Source organism: Ornithodoros turicata, unplaced genomic scaffold (assembly GCF_037126465.1).
Source record: "Ornithodoros turicata isolate Travis unplaced genomic scaffold, ASM3712646v1 ctg00000945.1, whole genome shotgun sequence".
Lineage (NCBI taxonomy): Eukaryota > Metazoa > Arthropoda > Arachnida > Ixodida > Argasidae > Ornithodoros > Ornithodoros turicata.
In genome coordinates this window covers 57295-76261 of record NW_026999421.1, presented here as the reverse complement: position 1 = coordinate 76261, position 18967 = coordinate 57295, and the positions used below count along the sequence as shown (strand labels likewise).

Genomic DNA, 18967 nt, shown 5'->3' with positions numbered 1-18967 from the left:
TTCGCTCATCAGTCCCAGGGGTCCGTCAGGAACCGTTATGCAGACGTTCTTGTAACGGGCGTAAATTCGACGCACCATCTCCTGCAGCGGCCCCGGCGAGATCTCTCCTATATTGCCAAAGCCTACCATGTCTATCACGTAGTGAAAAGCAGTGATGACGAGCTCGTTGCGGGGACTTTCGCCGTTGAAACATTCCTTCTCCACTTCTTCCCAAGAAGCGTGGGTACGGGAACAATTTTGTAAAGAGTGGTAGCTGAACATCTTCACGTAGTGATGACGCGAGCGCGGTGCGCGCTGCCTTTATAGAGATAAACGTGCGCGCGCAAAGAACGGAGAATGAAAGCGAAACTGAAAAGCCACCCGTCGCCGCTAGGAGCGCGCGCGCAGCAGAGAGCCGAAACCGAAAACACCCGCGGCCGGTGCAGAGGGAGCTAGCAGCGCGCCCGCGCGCATGCGCGGACGGGTGGAGCAGAGGGCGCGCGCGCATCCATAGCGGCCGCTGCGCGTCGCCTCTCTCAGTTTCTCTCGGACCGTCGCGGAAGACGGACGTGCGCTCCGCGCGCTCGCTCACTTTCTGGCTGGATCTCGTAGAGAGCAGACGTATGTTCTCCGCGCTCGCTCAGTTTCTGCCTGGAAGTTGCCGCGGGGGAAAAGGTGAGTGATTTGACGCGCTCCTTTTCTCGTATGTTTGCCGTGTTTAGCGGTGACCGCGCTCGTGTTAAGCCTTTTCTCGCATGTTTAGACTTGTTTTGCGGTGTCCAAGCCTGTTGACGCATGTTTAGCGATGTGTGGTTCCCGCCTTGTGTTAGCTGCGTAGTGTTGAGGTTAGGCCTAAGCGATCGTCCCCCCGTAAGCCTCTTTCCTCGTATGTTTGCCGTGTTTAGCGGTGACCGCGCTCGTGTTAAGCCTTTTCTCGCATGTTTAGCGATGTGTGGATCCCGCCTTGTGTTAGCTGCGTAGTGTTGGGGTTAGGCCTAAGCGATCGCCCCCCCGTAAGCCTCTTTCCTCGTATGTTTGCCGTGTTTAGCGGTGACCGCGCTCGTGTTAAGCCTTTTCTCGCATGTTTAGCGATGTGTGGATCCCGCCTTGTGTTAGCTGCGTAGTGTTGGGGTTAGGCCTAAGCGATCGCCCCCCCGTAAGCCTCTTTCCTCGTATGTTTGCCGTGTTTAGCGGTGATCGCGCTCGTGTTAAGCCTTTTCTCGCATGTTTAGCGATGTGCGCCTTGTGTTAGTTAGCTGCATAGTGTTGTGACGTTGAGGTTAGGCCTAAGCGATCGTCCCCGTAAGCCTTTTTCCCCGATGTGTACTGTTTTCTGTTTTAGCAGTAGCGGTTAGACCTTTTCTCTCGCATGCCTAGACTTGCTTAGCAGTGCTGTCATTTTTACCTGCCGCTAGTATCTTGTTCTGTCTTTCTCGTCTAGAGCTATGATGGTGGCGCCATCTGGTGTGATGCCTTGCAACTAAGTGGCCACCTGTCGTCGATCTCTGCAACTGCTGGGTGCAAACTACCAACATGGCGGACGCTGGTCACTCGGGTGTTGCGGAGCGGCTTCTTCGCCGCGGCATCGTTGATTTTCGAATAAATTGTTTCTCTCCACTCTATTTCTATCTTTTTATTTTATTTTCTGCCTATTTTTTTATTTTTTATGACCACGATTATCCGGAAACGCACAACTGGTCTGGACGCGAGATAGACATTCCCCAATTAGTGTGATGGCTCCCTGGAGGGTGCTGATTAATGTGGGGGGTCCCAATTAGCTCTAATTGCTAATTAATGGCGTCCAGGCCAGATGTGCGTTTCCGGATAATCGTGGTCAGCCGCTAAGATGCGGTCGAGCGTCTTCATCTTGTCCTGACACATTTCTTGACGTGCTTGCAACCATTCCAGACGGTGGACTTGAAAGGCTTCCTCCACGATGCCGCGTATAAATTCGCGAAGTTCTTCGTTTTTTGTCTTTTCCTTGCGACGACGAGAAACGCAGGAGAATAAACCACACATGGCGTTTTCCACGTATCGGTCAGAATGATGACGCGAGCGCGGTGCGCGCTGCCTTTATAGAGATAAACGCGCGCGCGCGCAAAGAACGGAGAATGAAAGCGAAACTGAAAAGCAACCCGTCGCCGCTAGGAGCGCGCGCGCAGCAGAGAGCCGAAACCGAAAACACCCGCGGCCGGCGCAGAGGGAGCTAGCAGCGCGCGCGCGCGCATGCGCGGACGGGTGGAGCAGAGGGCGCGCGCGCATCCATAGCGGCCGCTGCGCGTCGCCTCTCTCAGTTTCTCTCGGACCGTCCCGGAAGACGGACGTGCGCTCCGCGCGCTCGCTCACTTTCTGGCTGGATCTCGTGGAGAGCAGACGTATGTTCTCCGCGCTCGCTCAGTTTCTGCCTGGAAGTTGCCGCGGGGGAAAAGGTGAGTGATTTGACGCGCTCCTTTTCTCGTATGTTTGCCGTGTTTAGCGGTGACCGCGCTCGTGTTAAGCCTTTTCTCGCATGTTTAGACTTGTTTTGCGGTGTCCAAGCCTGTTGACGCATGTTTAGCGATGTGTGGTTCCCGCCTTGTGTTAGCTGCGTAGTGTTGAGGTTAGGCCTAAGCGATCGTCCCCCCGTAAGCCTCTTTCCTCGTATGTTTGCCGTGTTTAGCGGTGACCGCGCTCGTGTTAAGCCTTTTCTCGCATGTTTAGCGATGTGTGGATCCCGCCTTGTGTTAGCTGCGTAGTGTTGGGGTTAGGCCTAAGCGATCGCCCCCCCGTAAGCCTCTTTCCTCGTATGTTTGCCGTGTTTAGCGGTGACCGCGCTCGTGTTAAGCCTTTTCTCGCATGTTTAGCGATGTGCGCCTTGTGTTAGTTAGCTGCATAGTGTTGTGACGTTGAGGTTAGGCCTAAGCGATCGTCCCCGTAAGCCTTTTTCCCCGATGTGTACTGTTTTCTGTTTTAGCAGTAGCGGTTAGACCTTTTCTCTCGCATGCCTAGACTTGCTTAGCAGTGCTGTCATTTTTACCTGCCGCTAGTATCTTGTTCTGTCTTTCTCGTCTAGAGCTATGATGGTGGCGCCATCTGGTGTGATGCCTTGCAACTAAGTGGCCACCTGTCGTCGATCTCTGCAACTGCTGGGTGCAAACTACCAACATGGCGGACGCTGGTCACTCGGGTGTTGCGGAGCGGCTTCTTCGCCGCGGCATCGTTGATTTTCGAATAAATTGTTTCTCTGCACTCTATTTCTATCTTTTTATTTTATTTTCTGCCTATTTTTTTTATTTTTTATGACCACGATTATCCGGAAACGCACAACTGGTCTGGACGCGAGATAGACATTCCCCAATTAGTGTGATGGCTCCCTGGAGGGTGCTGATTAATGTGGGGGGTCCCAATTAGCTCTAATTGCTAATTAATGGCGTCCAGGCCAGATGTGCGTTTCCGGATAATCGTGGTCAGTACTTACTACTGCTTCACGGTATCAGCAGGGCGGAATGACAAAAGAAGTAGCAGGAGTAGAAGCAGCTCAACTATGGTAACTATAAAGTTGTGTTCAACTTAAGGAAGCACTGAGGTGACGCCTGTGTTTCTTTTTCGATGCAGGGTGTTTTCCAAGGAATAAAATGGGTCCCCGCAAAAGAACAATGAACGCATGTGACCTACGGAGCGAGCGGTAGGACTCTGTACCGCACACCTTTGAGAAATCGTTCTCCTCGTGAACAGAGCGCTTCGCAGAACAAGAGCACGCTGTGACGTATGCTACTCCCCTCACGTGACCAGTAACGTACAGCGGCACAGCTCAATGTATAAAGGTTACGTGAGCTGCGAAGCAAAAAGAAAGAAACAAGAGTCGCGTTTACATGAATACGACACAAGCGTATCGTATCCAGTTGTCGAATCAAATCCACCCATGTAAACGGTTCAATTCGCTAGGAGAGCGTGTCGTATTCAATTCGCTAAACAGAGGTGGATCAAGACACTGAATGCGGGTTCAGATTGTGCATCCAAACAGACGATGCGCATCGAAGGAGGAAGGGAGGATTATGGGAAGTGGCGTTCAGCTGCGGGCTAGCTGTGTCGTCTGCTACTCCTAGACAGGATGACAAAGCTGTGATATTAGGGAGTTCCCAGCCACGCTCCTTTTTGGATATATAGGCCAGTCTGTACTGACAGAAGCAGCAGGGCTTGCAGCCGTAGGGCAGATTTCATTCTGAAATACGCTTGAAAATGGGGCGTAGATGCTACGTTTTCGACGTTTTAATGTTTGGGGCGAAGGTAGCGGGACACCGGAAACAGCAGTAGTTGAGGACAGGGTGTCGATCCGAAACGTTTTTCGTTCCGGTTCTATCATAAACGCTCCGGTACCGGTTCTGCTCCGGAGCAAAAAAAATAACGGTTCATACCGGTTGTAACCGGCTCCGCTGGTGGACATATTCTTTTCCAGAAAAAAAAAACAATGCTGCAAAATGTAAACCCGTTTATATGCATACATGGTATTTAATATTAATAGGCAGCTGTGAAATTGGTAGCTCCTGGCTCCTACAGGTGACTGTCTGTTCAAATAGGCATTCTCCTTTCTTGAAGCGCATGATACAGACGGACTTTGTTGTGATGTCATACGTAAAGTACTTTCTTGCTCGATTGGTGCGATCGCGTCCCATCCGAATGCCTGTTTCTGCTTCCTCGCCAGCAAGCATTACCGCACGAGTACGTCGCAAATCGAGGAACACCTTCACTCACAAACGCGCTCGACGGCTCCATTTCCTTTTCTTCGTGTCCTGCCCACAAAAGAGGCGCCACTTCGCACGCGCTTGCCTCGCGGATACGTACATGTATTCAACTTCGCTGCTCTCAAACAAGGGACATGTTACGAGAGATTACCGATAGAGAAGCCGTTTCGCAGCCCCCTTGGGTCGCACATTGATAGAGAGTCACAACCGGTCACATGTACATCTAAGTCTATATGCGCGAACGATAAAATGTTACAAAGGGAGCCTAAGGGTCATACTCTACCGACGTACATTGCACCGTAACCGTAACCCTCGTGATGTGTCCATGACATTACTTGAGAACACACGACGACTGTTTCATTCGCCTACTCGTAGTCCAAACCGGCGAAGTTTTTGCTTGGACCGAAAACCGTTAAATAAATTTTTTGGTTTCCCTCCTGAGCGAAAAAAAAACGTATACGGTTTCGATTCCGTTCCGGTTCGCACCAAAATAGCGTTTTTTTTTCGGTTTTCGCTTCCGGTTTTCGATTCGCTCCGACACCCTGGTTGAGGAAGTGCACCTCTAACTTTCCAATATGACATGGCGTGGCGCCACCTCCGGTCTGGGCTCGATGCGCATCAATGTAAACGGTGTCGCATCATCTTCTTGCCTGTTTGAAGTCGATTCGATACGCTTGTGTCGTATTCATGCAAACGGGGCTAAGGCGTGGAACCTCCAATACTACACGCGAGAAACGTGTCGGCCGTCTGCGGCTTCTGTTTTTTTCCTCTTTTTTTCTTTTTTTGTAAATTTTATTGCCAACCTATAACGCACCGCAGAGAGAAAATATTTTGCATGATAACTCCTGGTGTGCGGCTTGACAGAAGAGGCAGAATTTCGAACGACGTTAAAAATGTCACCTCACTGCTAAAAGGAAATCTAGTCCGCGTCAACTACATACGCCTTGGAGATAAGGAGTCGAAATAACGAGCCAGGAGAAATACTCCAGCACCACCATGTGGCGTATAGTGTCGTGTGGCCTGTCTTAACAGCCAATACGGACGCTGAGTGAGCATAATGGGCTGAAGAGCGAGCGTGACCTCTCTGTGTCCAGCCATCCTATTTCCAGCACAAGAATATTTTGAGAGCTGACTGGCTCGATTTCTTTCCCTTCTCAAGTTGAGCACGACTCTAGGTTGCGGTTGTTGTAGGTGGGTACCTCTTCTCGAGCAGAATATGACCTGTGCTTCCACAACGGGGAGTCTTTGTTGCGTCTAGTGAGGAGAAAAACGAATATGCTCACCTTTGTGGCCTCTTCTCTCAGCATAGAAAGCAGCGACCTGCTCCCGCGAGTGGAGTAAAAAAAGTGACTCGGAATTTGTTCCACCACACACGTGACGCACTAATAATTCCCCAAATACGCCTACATTTCGAGGCGCTGCAAAAGAATGCACTTGCAATATTTCCTCACAACCCAACTAGTAAAACGTCAACTGCGGGGACGTTAATATTACAATGATATAGGGGGTCAGCGTTTCTCGGGAGAGATATGCGAGGGAATAATTTCTTGGAGTATCGTCCTTGGTCAATAGGTGGAATCTGTAAGGGTAAAAGAAAACGGGAGAAAAAAACCCAAGTGTGTCAGCGAGTTTAACCTAGGTCATGAACCTGGGCTGCGCATTGTCGACAAAATGGCTGGGTATTCGTTGATCGTGAACTGAAATTTGTGGATTAGGTATGATTTACGCTGTTGTCTGCTGCGGTAGGAAGGGAAAATCGATTGCAAGATGAATCGGCTGGAGTATTAAAAGAATGGCCAGGTTCAGAAGAATTGGTTTGTTTTGTTATGCCCGATTTATTGTTATTAAAACCAATCCTGGAAAGTAGTTTCAGTTTGGTCAGTGCATTGTGCTTTACAGAGATTACATTGAATATAGTGCAAGGGCACATTCGTATTCGTTACTAAAAAAGGCACACTCGCGCTAAAACATTTAAAAAACGTAGAAATTCTCATTTCGGAACCGGTCTGCTTCCATTATCTGAATCAACTGTCAGGGCTGAGCTGCATGTTTATCTTTAATGGCCAGTAACAATCCGAGATTACAATAACAACAACAACAGAGATTACATCCTAACAAAAAAAAATGTCTTTGCTTGAGTTGCAGTCGAAATCGTCATTAACTTTAACTCAAAATTTGTGCTGTGGTCAGTGCCTATGGTCTGCATCTGCGTCCCTTGCGAGGCTTGAGAGGGTATATTTATTGGAGTGTAATCTCTGCGAAGCACAATAAATTTGCCAAACTGTAGCTACGTTTAGAATTCGTTTTAAAACCCATAAACGCGACATAATGAAGAAAGCAAAGCTCCCCGTCTCTGTACACTGGAATGAACACCATTCCTTTAAAGTCATTTTGGTATTAGCTTTCCCTTCCCAGAACAGCAGACAGCAGCGTGAAATCGTACCTAATCCACAAATTTCCGTCTACCTGTCAACCAGAACCCTGGGGTTTTGTCCACAGTGCGCAGCCGAGGTTCCTGACCTACAGGTTAAGCTCGTCGACTCGCTTCCGTTCTTTTATCTTAACAGATTCCTCCTGATGACTAGGGACAAAGCTCCTGGCATGACAAGCGCCCTACCGCGTGCACAATTCTTATATATCTCACTGGTGTTTATACAGGGTGTTTTTTGTTAGGCGATACAGATTTTTCATCACAAAATTATAAGGGCTATACATATGCTGTTTTCATATCTGTCAACTCTGGGCCGGCAGACGTTCTTGGCCATATGTTTCTCAACTGTCATGTCACAAATTACATAAAAATAGTTAATTAACTTTAATTATCAAAGCTACTAAGTTGTCCCAATGAGAACATTTGTTCCTTTCGGTGACCTGATATCGTAGCCGTTTTCAGAACAAAAATCCGTTCAGTAGATCGCCTGAAGAAAAAATCGTTAAAAAACACAATTTCTTTCTTTATATTGTTCATTGGGCATTTTTGCAGACTAGCCTTTCGTTCACCCCCAATGTGAGAGGGGTAAAGAGCACACTGTCGCCTCTTGGGTCCTAGAAAAAGATTATCAGAAAATGCAGCCCAAGATAAGGGCATTCCGATAGCATCGCCCGATACATGTGTTTTTGCTTTGTTTCCTCAAGTTCAACCTCATCTTCGACGCATGAGGCGGCAGTGTGGCGGAATCTTCGATGCTATGAGGCTCCTTCACCATCCCATACTGGGGGTGAAGGAACGACGCGTCTCGGAAGATGCGCAATAAAGAAAACAAGAAAAAAAGGCGTTCATTCACGATTTTTTACGGACCATCAACCAACAGATTTGTTCCGAAAACAGCTACGATATCAGGTCACCAGAAGGAACAGATGTTCTCATTGGGACAACTTAGTAGCTTTTATAATTAAAAAGTCAATTAACTCTATTTAGGTAATTAGTGATTTCACGGTTGAGCAACATATGGACAAGTACGTCCGCCGACCCAGAGATGACAAATGTGAAAACAGCACGTCTAGAGCCCTTATAGTTTTTTATGACAAATCTGTATCGCCTAAAAAAAGACATCCTGCAAATGAGTGCCCATAACATTGTTTAACAGAGTAGTGTCAGGGACGACGCTGTCGTCTGCTTCGTGATCACTTATCTGCTCTGAGAGTTCGCGCTCACAATCTTGTCGTCTTCTTATTTCTCATATCATTATTCACGTGTCGTTCGTTATGAGACCTGTTCTCGTCAAAGGTAGTCGCCCAGATTGCATACACCTCATCCTCAACGTCACCCTCAAGGTGGAGCGTCACGCTCCGCCCACGTTGCTAGAGGGGCTTCCAAGAAAGCTCCTGTGTTCACGATGCGTCTTGCACTGCCACTGCTCACTAATGGCGGAAAAGTGTTAGCATAAAGGTAGCCAAAGTTCTGCTGTGGTTACTTTGTGCTGATTACATTATTCATTTTGAGTTCTTTCTTCTTTTTTTTTTTCTCTCATGTCCTAAATTACCAAAACGTACTCTTCGCGTTTTGCAAACATTGCAAGTTCTGCAATATTTCCCTGGCTGAATTTGGGCTGTAGTATCTGATTGGCTACTGGACATAGTTTGTGGTTTGATCAACAGGTATACACGAGAACGATTCTCTCTCTGCTGTCGCGGAGGAAGTCTCATTCGGACAACATATTGGATGTCGTGACAACTCAAAGAGGAAAAGACGTATCTTAGACCCGACGAAGAGGCATCGTCTCTTGATCCAGATTTATTTTATTGTCTCTTCATCCACATCATCATTTACCATCGTCATCCCCATCTTCATGCACATAGAGACACTGACCACTAACGTGAGGCCGACTTCCATGGAGGAAGAAAAGAGAGGAGGAGTCCTATTGCTCTGAGAAGTGAAGCCGAGATTGGTGGCCACTCCAGTGACATCACCGCTCGTTTTTAACTTTCGATTACACACATCTCTACGGGAGACCTCAACGCATAGTTTCGGAATACTTCGAGAGGTGCGGTCTAGCGCGTCAAAGTGTCCCCCAAAGTGTCGTGTGCAAAGCGACCCTATTGGGCTATTCAGGTAACGTGACCCCCGCGTGCCTCCAAAGAAGCTACAGCTCATGTCCCATCCTCACGTCACTTCTCTTTTCTGAAGAAGAGCACGCCTCCTTGTCGTCTTTCCTCCATGCCAACTTCAGTCAGCGAACACAGCACAACCACCGCTTAGTCAACGCCACATACCTGCATGTAACCTAAGACCTAAGACTCGTTGTGTGTTCTCAACATGAGTGTAACGAGCACGTACCACCCTTCTTTCGATGTCCGAGGTTTTTAATCTAAAGGTCGAAGAATCTCTTCTCTCAGATTCATCATCACAGACATAGAGGGCGTGCCTGCAGCCGGACATGATGACGGTGTGCTGACCCTTGTGGTTACCCAGCATATCAGCGTTCGCTACGGACACTAATCTGATGTGACACGAATGTGATAATCGTCTTTATAGCAGGAGACACATGTCTGTGCTGATGCGTTGAGCGTTTTAGTGGATCTTAATCTATCGCATTGCGTGGGCTATGACAAGATGAGTACAACGTCCGACGCAGCAAAGATGTGATTGGTGTAAGCGAAGGGTGGAGTCAACAGACTGAGGTACTTGCATTAAAAGTTGTCCAGCATATTACTATTATTCAATAACAATCGATGAGTTTTGGGAGAGTAAAATGACGTTCTTACCAGGATTCTACGGACGCAACAACAACAACAACAACAAAAAAACGCCCAGTCCAAGGTGATCAATTATGCACGATGTAAATATACGAGACGTGAGTAGGAACAACATGGTCCAGTACATCTTATAGGACAGTCTTGATCCACATCGAGGAAACGTGAGACGGTGCCGTATGACTGTTTCCCATTTTTTTAAAATAGATAAGTCTGCTGGATAACTTCTTATGGAACAATCTGTGCTGACTGACTATCCTCTTATGTTGTAGGTCTAAAACCACTTGGATATTTCATCGATTATTATTATTGTTACCCAATGATGGTCCTAAACCCTATAAAGGTGGGCTCATTCGATTGATGTTCTTTCATTATAAGCTATCCACCATATTACTAATATTCATCGACGATGGGTGTGTAAAATGATATTCTTAACGGGACCAGCACTTCTACGATCCAACTCAGGCACGTAATAAGCTGCTGCCTCTGCAACAGAATTATTACAGCATCGTAAACATTTGCACATGTTTCGGAAACATTGACACGGTTACTACGCTCGTTGTAAATACGCGGGACGTGAGCAGGAACAACATGGTCTAGTAGTGCCTAGGACAGTCTAGATCCACGTCGAGAAAACGCGAGACGATGCGGGATGACTGTTTTCCGTTCTTTTTTTTTTTAAATAGATAAGTCTGCTGGATAACTTCTTATGGAACAATCTGTGCTGACTGACAACCCTCTTATGTTGTAGGTCTAAAACGACTTTGATATGTTATCGATTATTATTATTGTTACCCAATGAGGGTCCTAGACCCTATAAAGGTGGACTCAGTCGATTGAGGTTCTTTCATTATAAGCTATCCATCATATTACTAATATTCATCGACGATGGATGTGTAAAATGATATTCTTACCGGGATCAGCACTTCTACGACTCCACGGACCCACGTCTGGAGCTGCTGCCTCTGCAACAGAATTATTACAGCATCGTAAACATTTGCACATGTTTCGGAAACATTGACACGGTTACTACGCTCGTTGTAAATACACGGGACGTGATTAGGAAAACATGGTCTAGTAGCGCCTAGGACAATCTAGATCCACGTCGAGAAAACGCGAACGGTGCAGTATGACTGTTTTTCATTTTTTTAAATAGATATAAGTCTGCTGGATATCTTCTTATGGAACAATCTGTGCTGACTGACAACCCTCTTATGTTGTAAGTCTAAAACCACTTGGATATTTCATCGATTATTATTATTGTTACCCAATGAGGGTCCTAAACCCTATAAAGGTGGACTCAGTCGATTGATGTTCTTTCATTATAAGCTATCCATCATATTACTAATATTCATCGACGATGGATGTGTAAAATGATATTCTAACCGGGATCAGCACTTGGCCCCAAAATAGGGCCACAATGTCTTGAAAGTCGCTCATGGACAACGGCTTAGGTCACACACAACATCCTGCTCGCAAGGGCGGAAAACAGTGCAGACACAATGGGGCAAATGAAAAAAAAAAGGACAAAGACAAGCAGAAAACGAAAAATTCTAAGTATTGCACAATTGGAAGGCACCAAATGTGGGAACGTAATTCGCATTTTTCGCGGTTAATTCGAGAACAGAATAAGTGAATTCTATTGCAATACGTACAATAGTCAGGAGATGCTTCCCGTGCCTTGAACTTTGAATTTTGTGCATGGAATATAGTCATCAGTTTGTATTGCACTTTGTGTTGGGAAGAGTATATACTACTCACGGCCACTCAAAAAATAATCTAAAGAACTAAGTTACAGCTAGGCTTCCGGGATCTTCGGATTAAGAGAAAAAAGATGGAAAAAAGGAAAAAAATGTATTCCTCTCTTTAGCGTCCAGGAGAGGTAAGCAAGAAAAGTCATGTCCTGAGGACTCGTTAATCGCCTTTATGGCGGTGAGTGAGTTACTCTCCCCCACGACAAAGGATATCTTGACCCTCTGCAGCAGCCAATGTTATATTTCTTTTTGTCCAAGGTATGCCGGTATAACTCATAGATCACTGTATTCCACATGACGACATCTCGGCCCTTTTTTTAGTTTTCTTGGGGGATGTCCAGCGGTTTTTCTTTCTGTTTTTCTGTGGATCGCTGTTCGCGTCCTCCTCAAACTGTACAGGGAAACACGGAGGGCTGTAGATCGTCTTATTAGAGGGACAGCTGTTTTTGCAGGAAGATAGTTGTACGCAGGAACATAGTGCGCGAGCAAAAGTTGCGTCGCAAATACATCGAGGAAATTCCGATTTCAAGATGTTCATGTCACCAGACGTTCGCACGAGTAATACAGATGTCTGTTCCGAAAGGTGTGTTGCCTGAGAGCACGGAGTACATGCTCCGTGTATGCTCCGTGCTCCGGAGTTCTTACTCCGTGCATAACAGTAAGGGCTTCTGTTAGACAGCTTCTGATGCTTTTCGCGAGTATATGTTTTCACAGCAGTAGCTTTTTCTTCAAATTTCTTATGTCTAACGAGGCGAATCTCGTCTCTGAATCTCGTAAAGTCCCCAACCCTGTTACAAGCGCAGGCGTCGTCGGTGAATGTCCTGAAGGTCGAGTGCAATAGTGGTGGACGGGAAGGCCTTGAACAGAATGGTGAAACTAAAGAACGTTCATAACGAGAGAACTGGATGTTATAGGGCTGAAACAACGTAGAAAGCACAAATACATATACAAGGCCTCAAATTGCCTAAGAAATTAACGATGAAAGATGAAAGTCACTGCAAAGGCTAAACAGCTGCAAGACTGGAACCCACATCACTGTTAGCTTAGCTCAATCGGTAGAGCTTGAACCGCGGTAATCCAGAAGATGTATGGGTTCGAGTCGTATAGCTGGCTAACCTTTTCAGTGACTTTCATCTTAGAGCGTTGAGAAGACACATACCATCCACACCTATTACACTCGACTTTCAGTGCATTGTGCTGCTTGGAATACCGCATTCGTTCGTAAACCCCTTGCTATAACGAACCCGAAGCGACGAAGCACGTCCATCTTATTATTGGGCAAGGGAAAGGTGTCTTCCGCAAGCGGACCAACCATTCTCCATGATAGTATTGTTTTCCTCTCTTTGACTACACTGTTAAAACAGAACTTCACCGCATAGCACACTCCTAGCCTACCATCACACCGAATGATATCATTCTGTGTCATGATTTGTTCAAAACAGGGGGAGGCGCCTACCTGGGACAAGATAATCTGCCCCAGATAGGCGCCTCCTACCATTTTCGACAAATCAGTGCACAGAATGATATCATTCGGAATGATGGATGGCTAGGAGAGTGCTGATGCGGTGAAGCTCTGCTTTAACAGTGTAGGGTTATCGCGTCTAATTCAAAGAGAGAGGTGGGCGTACGCCTTTTTGTGACAATTTGGATACATGAAAGTTGTCACAAAAAGGCGTACGACTACCTCTCTTATCAAATCAGAAGCGATAGCCCTATCATCCGTGGCAATGGTTGACGCACAGAGTGCTATGCGGTCAAGTTCTATTTTTAGAGTGTGTTAAAAGCGCAGGCGGCGGCGTTCGCAAACACTCGTTCGTTTATATTGGATTCCCTTTTGGTTTCCTATTGGTTTCCCTTGCTACGTTGTAACGAACCCGAAGCGACGAAGCACATCCATCCTATTATTGGGCAAGGGAAAGGTGTCTTCCGCAAGCGGACCAACCACTCTCCATGATAGTATTGTGTTCCTCCCTTTGACTATAGGGGAGACCTGTTCTCGTCAAAGGTAGTCGCCCAGATTGCATACACCCCATCCTCAACGTCACCCTCAAGGTGGAGCGTCACGCTCCGCCCACGTTGCTAGAGGAGCTTCCAAGAAAGCTCCTGTGTTCACGATTCGACTTGCACTGCCACTGGTCACTAATGGCGGAAAAGTGTTAGCATAAAGGTAGCCAAAGTTATGCTGTGGTTACTTTGGGTGCTGATTGCATTATTCATTTCGAGTCCTTTCTTCTTTTTTTTTTTTTTCTCATGTCCTAAATGACCAAAAGGTACTGCTTGCGACATACTTGTTTGATATCTCCAACCCCCCCGTAAAAGCGGGCTACCGAACCAAGTTGCTGTGCTACCGTCGCCTTCGCCTCACTTCCGTTCCCCTGGTGGCGGCGGGGCTGCGCAGCGCCACCAGACGGGAGAGGTGGCGATCCGATAACCGCGCGTCGTCTGCTAGCTCCAAATGCGTCAACGGGGCAGCGCTCTCCTCGGAAAGCGGAGTGGAATGGGAATTGTAACCTGTTTCCTTTTGTTCCTGTTTACTGTTCTTGAAACATAAGCCAAAGTTATGCTGTGGTTGCTTTGGGAGGGGGGGGGGGGTGCTGATTACATTATTCATTTCGAGTTCTTTTTTTTTCTCTTGTCCTAAATTACCAAAAGGTACTCTTCGCGTTTTGCAAACATTGCAAGTTCTGCAATATTTCCCTGGCTGAATTTGGGCTGTAGTATCTGATTGGCTACTGGACATAGTTTGTAGTTTGATCAACAGGTATACACGAAAACGATTCCGTTTCCTTCAAGAGAGTTCATGAACATGGGGAACGTCATTTTAATGTCTGCTGTCATGGAGGAAGTCTCATTCGTACAACATATTGTGTGTCGTGACAACTCAAAGAGGAAAAGACGTATCTTAGACTCGAAGAAGAGGCATCGTCTCTTGATCTAGATTTATTTCATCGTCTCTTCATCCACATCATCATTTACCATCGTCATCCCCATCTTCATGCACATAGAGACACTGACCACTAACGTGAGACCGACTTCCATGGAGGAAGAAAAGAGGGGAGGAGTCCTATTGCTCTGAGAAGTGAAGCCGAGATTGGTGGCCACTCCAGTGACATCACCGCTCGTTTTTCACTTTCGATTACACACATCTCTACGGGAGACCTCAACGCATAGTTTCGGAATACTTCGAGAGGTGCGGTCTAGCGCGTCAAAGTGTCCCCCAAAGTGTCGTGTGCAAAGCGACCCTATTGGGCTATTCAGGTAACGTGACCCCGCGTGCCTCCAAAGAAGCTACAGCTCATGTCCCATCCTCACGTCACTTCTCTTTTCTGAAGAAGAGCGCGCCTCCTTGTCGTCTTTCCTCCATGCCAACTTCAGTCAGCGAACACAGCACAACCACCGCTTAGTCAACGGCACATACCTGCATGTAACCTACCCTTCGTTGTGTGTTCTCAACATGAGTATAACGAGCACGTATCACCCTTCTTTCAATGTCCTAGGTTTTTAATCTAAAGGTCGAAGGATCTCTTCTCAGATTCATCATCACAGACATAGAGGGCGTGCCGGCAGCCGGACATGATGACGGTGTGCTGACCCTTGTGGTTACCCAGCATATCAGCGTCCGCTACGGACACTAAGCTGATGTGACACGAATGTGATAATCGTCTTCATAGCAGGAGACACATGTCTGTGCTGATGCGTTGAGTGTTTTACTGGATCTTAATCTATCGCATTGCGTGGGGGTATCCCCAACAACACACTGTCATCCCAGGGATATCCTAAGAGCATCGTGCATGGACGGGGGTGACATCTGCAGGACGGTGAATCTGATCCTCAAATCATCCTCAACATGTCATTTTGGCACTATATAGCGTCCCTATGGCATCCTCAGATCATCCACAGATCCTACGTAAGGACCACATGAGAATACTGCTAGAGCATTTCTAGGATGCAATTTTTTTTTATATTCATATCCCTTTTTGAGAATGCGCACTTATAAAACACCCCCCAAGTCGTCAGAGAACCTATATCAATGTTTTTTTTTTTATTATTGCACAGAGAACAGTTGCATACTGACTCTGACTCCATGCATCTTGGTATCTTGGTTAACTGCCAGAATGAAGCCTGACTGTTCCTTTCTAGTACATAATGGACAATAAGCGCAGACGCACTCCGGAAGGTATTAGGAAAAACCTTCCCGGAAACAACACCGAAAGGTATTCTCTTCCGAAGCTGAAACAGATACTGTTTATTGTTATTTTATATGTTATTTTATATTGTATTTTTATGTTTTATTGTTATGTCGGTGGACACTCACAGTCCGGACATCCGTGGTCACCGGTAACCAGAGTGCAGTTCCGTGAGCACATCGGAGTCGCGCATTGCAGTGGATGCACCCTTTGCATTTCCGCTAGTTTGGATGTGCGAGGTATACGGTATAATACGAATAGCGAACGTGTAAAACGAGGTTCTCGTATACTTGCCTTCGCACACGCATTCTGGGCATCGGTCATGGAGGATACCCGTTTCTCTGTGACATCCCGGAGGACATTTCTTCCTCGGGCAGTGAGTCGGTGGACACTCACAGTCTGGACATCCGTGGTCACCGGTAACCAGGGTGCAGTTCCGTGCGCACATCGGAGTCGCGCATTGCAGTGCATGCACCACTTGCATTTCCGCTAGTTTGGATGTGCAAGGAATACGGTATAATACAAATAGCGAACGTGTAAAATGATGTTTTCGTATACTTGCCTTCGCACACGCATTCTGGGCATCGGCGAATATTATAGGTTATTTACGGCGACTCTCCGTACATTCGAGAGCCATGCTCGTCTGCGACACAAAACAAAGGGTGAGCTGTCCATGTTTGTTTCGATTACGCGAGGAAAAACTACTAAAAGCATATAATTAATTGAAGTACGTATTAGCTCTACATCACTGCAAAGTCTATGTTTCTTACTCATTCTGGTTTGAGAAATTCAGGTGGGGCCTTTGCAAGTCAAAAGCAGTAGGACAGAATCGCACGTTTCCGTCCTTTCCACGAGGTGGTGGTGATGGTGATTGGGCTTGCCGTTGTCGGCCTCACGAGAAATGCTCCATGTATCATAGACAATCATCCTTTTTGGAGGCAGATAATTTTATGCTGGACCACCCTTTATTTCAGAAGAATGTCAATCGGGTCCAAGCTTCGGCCGGGAAAAAAAAGTGTTTAGGGAGTCTGAGCTGGTAAACTAAACAAATAATATTTCTCGTCCCACTATCTACCCACACTGACGGGCACAGGACGTGCTTGAATGACTCTTCACGGACTGTCCGCGAGTGTCATCCTCAGGATGTTCTGGGGATACACCTTGAAGGACGAGGACACGATGATACTGTGGGGACATCCTGAGGGCCGTGTGTGTTCTTGGGGGTATGACAAGATGAGTACAGCGTCCGACGCAGCAAAGATGTGATTGGTGTAAGCGAAGGGCCGAGTCAACAGACTGAGGTACTTGCATTAAAAGTTGTCGAGCATATTATTATTATTCAACAACAATCGATGCGTTTTGGGAGAGTAAAATGACGTTCTTACAAGGATTCTACGGACGCAAAAAAAAAAACCGCCCAGTCCAAGGTGATTAATTACGCACGTTGTAAATATACGAGAGGTGAGTAGGAACAACATGGTCTAGCACATCTTATAGGACAGTCTCGATCTACATCGAGGAAACGCGAGACGGTGCGGTATGACTGTTTCCTTTTTTTTTAAATAGATAAGTCTGCTGGATACTTCTTATGGAACAATCTGTGCTGACTGGCTACCCTCTTATGTTGGAAGGGAGTTGCCTCAGGACAGGAGCCGCCGATATTTCGAACAGAGACTGTTCTTCTTCTGGGCAGAAGAAGAACAGTCTCTGTTGGAAATATCGGCGGCTTCTGTCCTGAGGCAACTCCCCTCCTACATCTCTACCGGTTCGCTGGATTTCTACCCATCTACCCTCTTATGTTGTAGGTCTAAAACGACTTTGATATTTCATCGATTATTATTATAGTTACCGAATGAGGGTCCTAGACCCTATAAGGGTGGACTCAGTCAATTGATGTTCTTTCATTATAAGCTATCCAGCATATTACTAATATTCATCGACGATGGATGTGTAAAATGATATTCTTACCGGGATCAGCACTTCTACGAACAAACGGAAACACGTTTCCAGCTGCTGCCTCCGCAACAGAATTATTACTGCATCGTAAACATTTGGACATTGTTCGGAAACATTGACACGGTTACTACGCTCGTTGTAAATACACGGGACATCAGCAGGAACAACATGGTCTAGTAGTGCCTAGGACAGTCTAGATCCACATCGAGAAAACGCGAGACGGTGCAGTATAACTGTCTTCCTTTTTTGAAAAAAAAAGATAAGACTGCTGGATAACTTCTTATGGAACAATCTGTGCTGACTGACTACCCTCTTATGTTGTAGATCTAAAACCACTTGGATATTTCATGGATTATTATTATGATTATTATCCAATGAGGGTCCTAGACCCTATAAAGGTGGAGTCAGCCGACTAATGTGATTTCACTAAAAGCTATCCAGCATATTACTAATATTCATCGACGACCCATGTGTAAAATTATGTTCTTACCGGGATCAGCACTTCTACGTCCCTTCCAAGGCAAGGCATCAGCTGCTGCCACTGCAAGGGAATTATTACAGCATCGTAAACATTTGGACATGTTTCGGAAACGTTGCCCTGGATACTCACATCCAATGACGACGAGTAACAGGAGAAGGACCTTCATGATTGGTTGATGCTCTTCACTGTGTCAGCTACAGCGCTGTATTGGAAAGATGGACATGCTATATATTACCAGAATTTTAGAACACGCCTGGCCAGTGGGAAGTAGGTTGTTCACCCACCTTTCTGTCTTGTTACGACAAGACACAATTACAACTACGTACCGGGTGTCCCACCGAAATCCCCCGGCTGGATAATTCGTGAACAGGTGCATGGCGCCATCGAAGAAATTTCTTTTTAGTAGAGATCCTTGGGACATCGGCCATGAACTGAGTAGTGTGCGGCTCATTTGCATACACTCACTAATTAAATAAACATGCTAACTTTTAGCTTTTACTTCGTACGCTTACGGAACCTCTGTTTTACGCATCGGGACCTTCAGCGAAAAATATTCCAAGAAAAAAAAAGCATCGACACTTAGTGATTTTTCCGAATAATTAATTGGTTTCGGTTTGCATATTTCTTGCGCGGAGCAGTGCACCAATGCGCTCTTTGGACCAGCTATCCGGCTGTCAATTTCGTGTTCATCCGCCT

The 18967-nt window shown here is 46.5% G+C and overlaps 1 protein-coding gene and 1 long non-coding RNA gene across 2 annotated transcripts in view; one reads left to right on the top strand and one right to left on the bottom strand.

Annotated features, from left to right (window-relative positions):
• Positions 1-18473, bottom strand: part of LOC135375785 (uncharacterized) — a 33278-nt gene extending 14805 nt beyond the window's left edge. The window contains exons 1-5 of the mRNA XM_064608423.1: positions 18401-18473; positions 18281-18331; positions 16129-16323; positions 10808-10858; positions 5984-6020 (exon numbers count right to left, since the gene is read on the bottom strand). Coding sequence (XP_064464493.1) covers positions 6001-6020; positions 10808-10858; positions 16129-16323; positions 18281-18331; positions 18401-18437 — 354 coding nt within the window. The 5' untranslated portion in view covers positions 18438-18473 and the 3' untranslated portion in view covers positions 5984-6000. The remainder of the gene's footprint in view (positions 1-5983; positions 6021-10807; positions 10859-16128; positions 16324-18280; positions 18332-18400) is intronic.
• Positions 507-1601, top strand: LOC135375762 (uncharacterized). Its single transcript, XR_010417382.1, has 2 exons — positions 507-654; positions 1421-1601. It is a non-coding gene; the product is annotated as an uncharacterized LOC135375762 (long non-coding RNA).
• Positions 18474-18967: the final 494 nt, after the last annotated feature.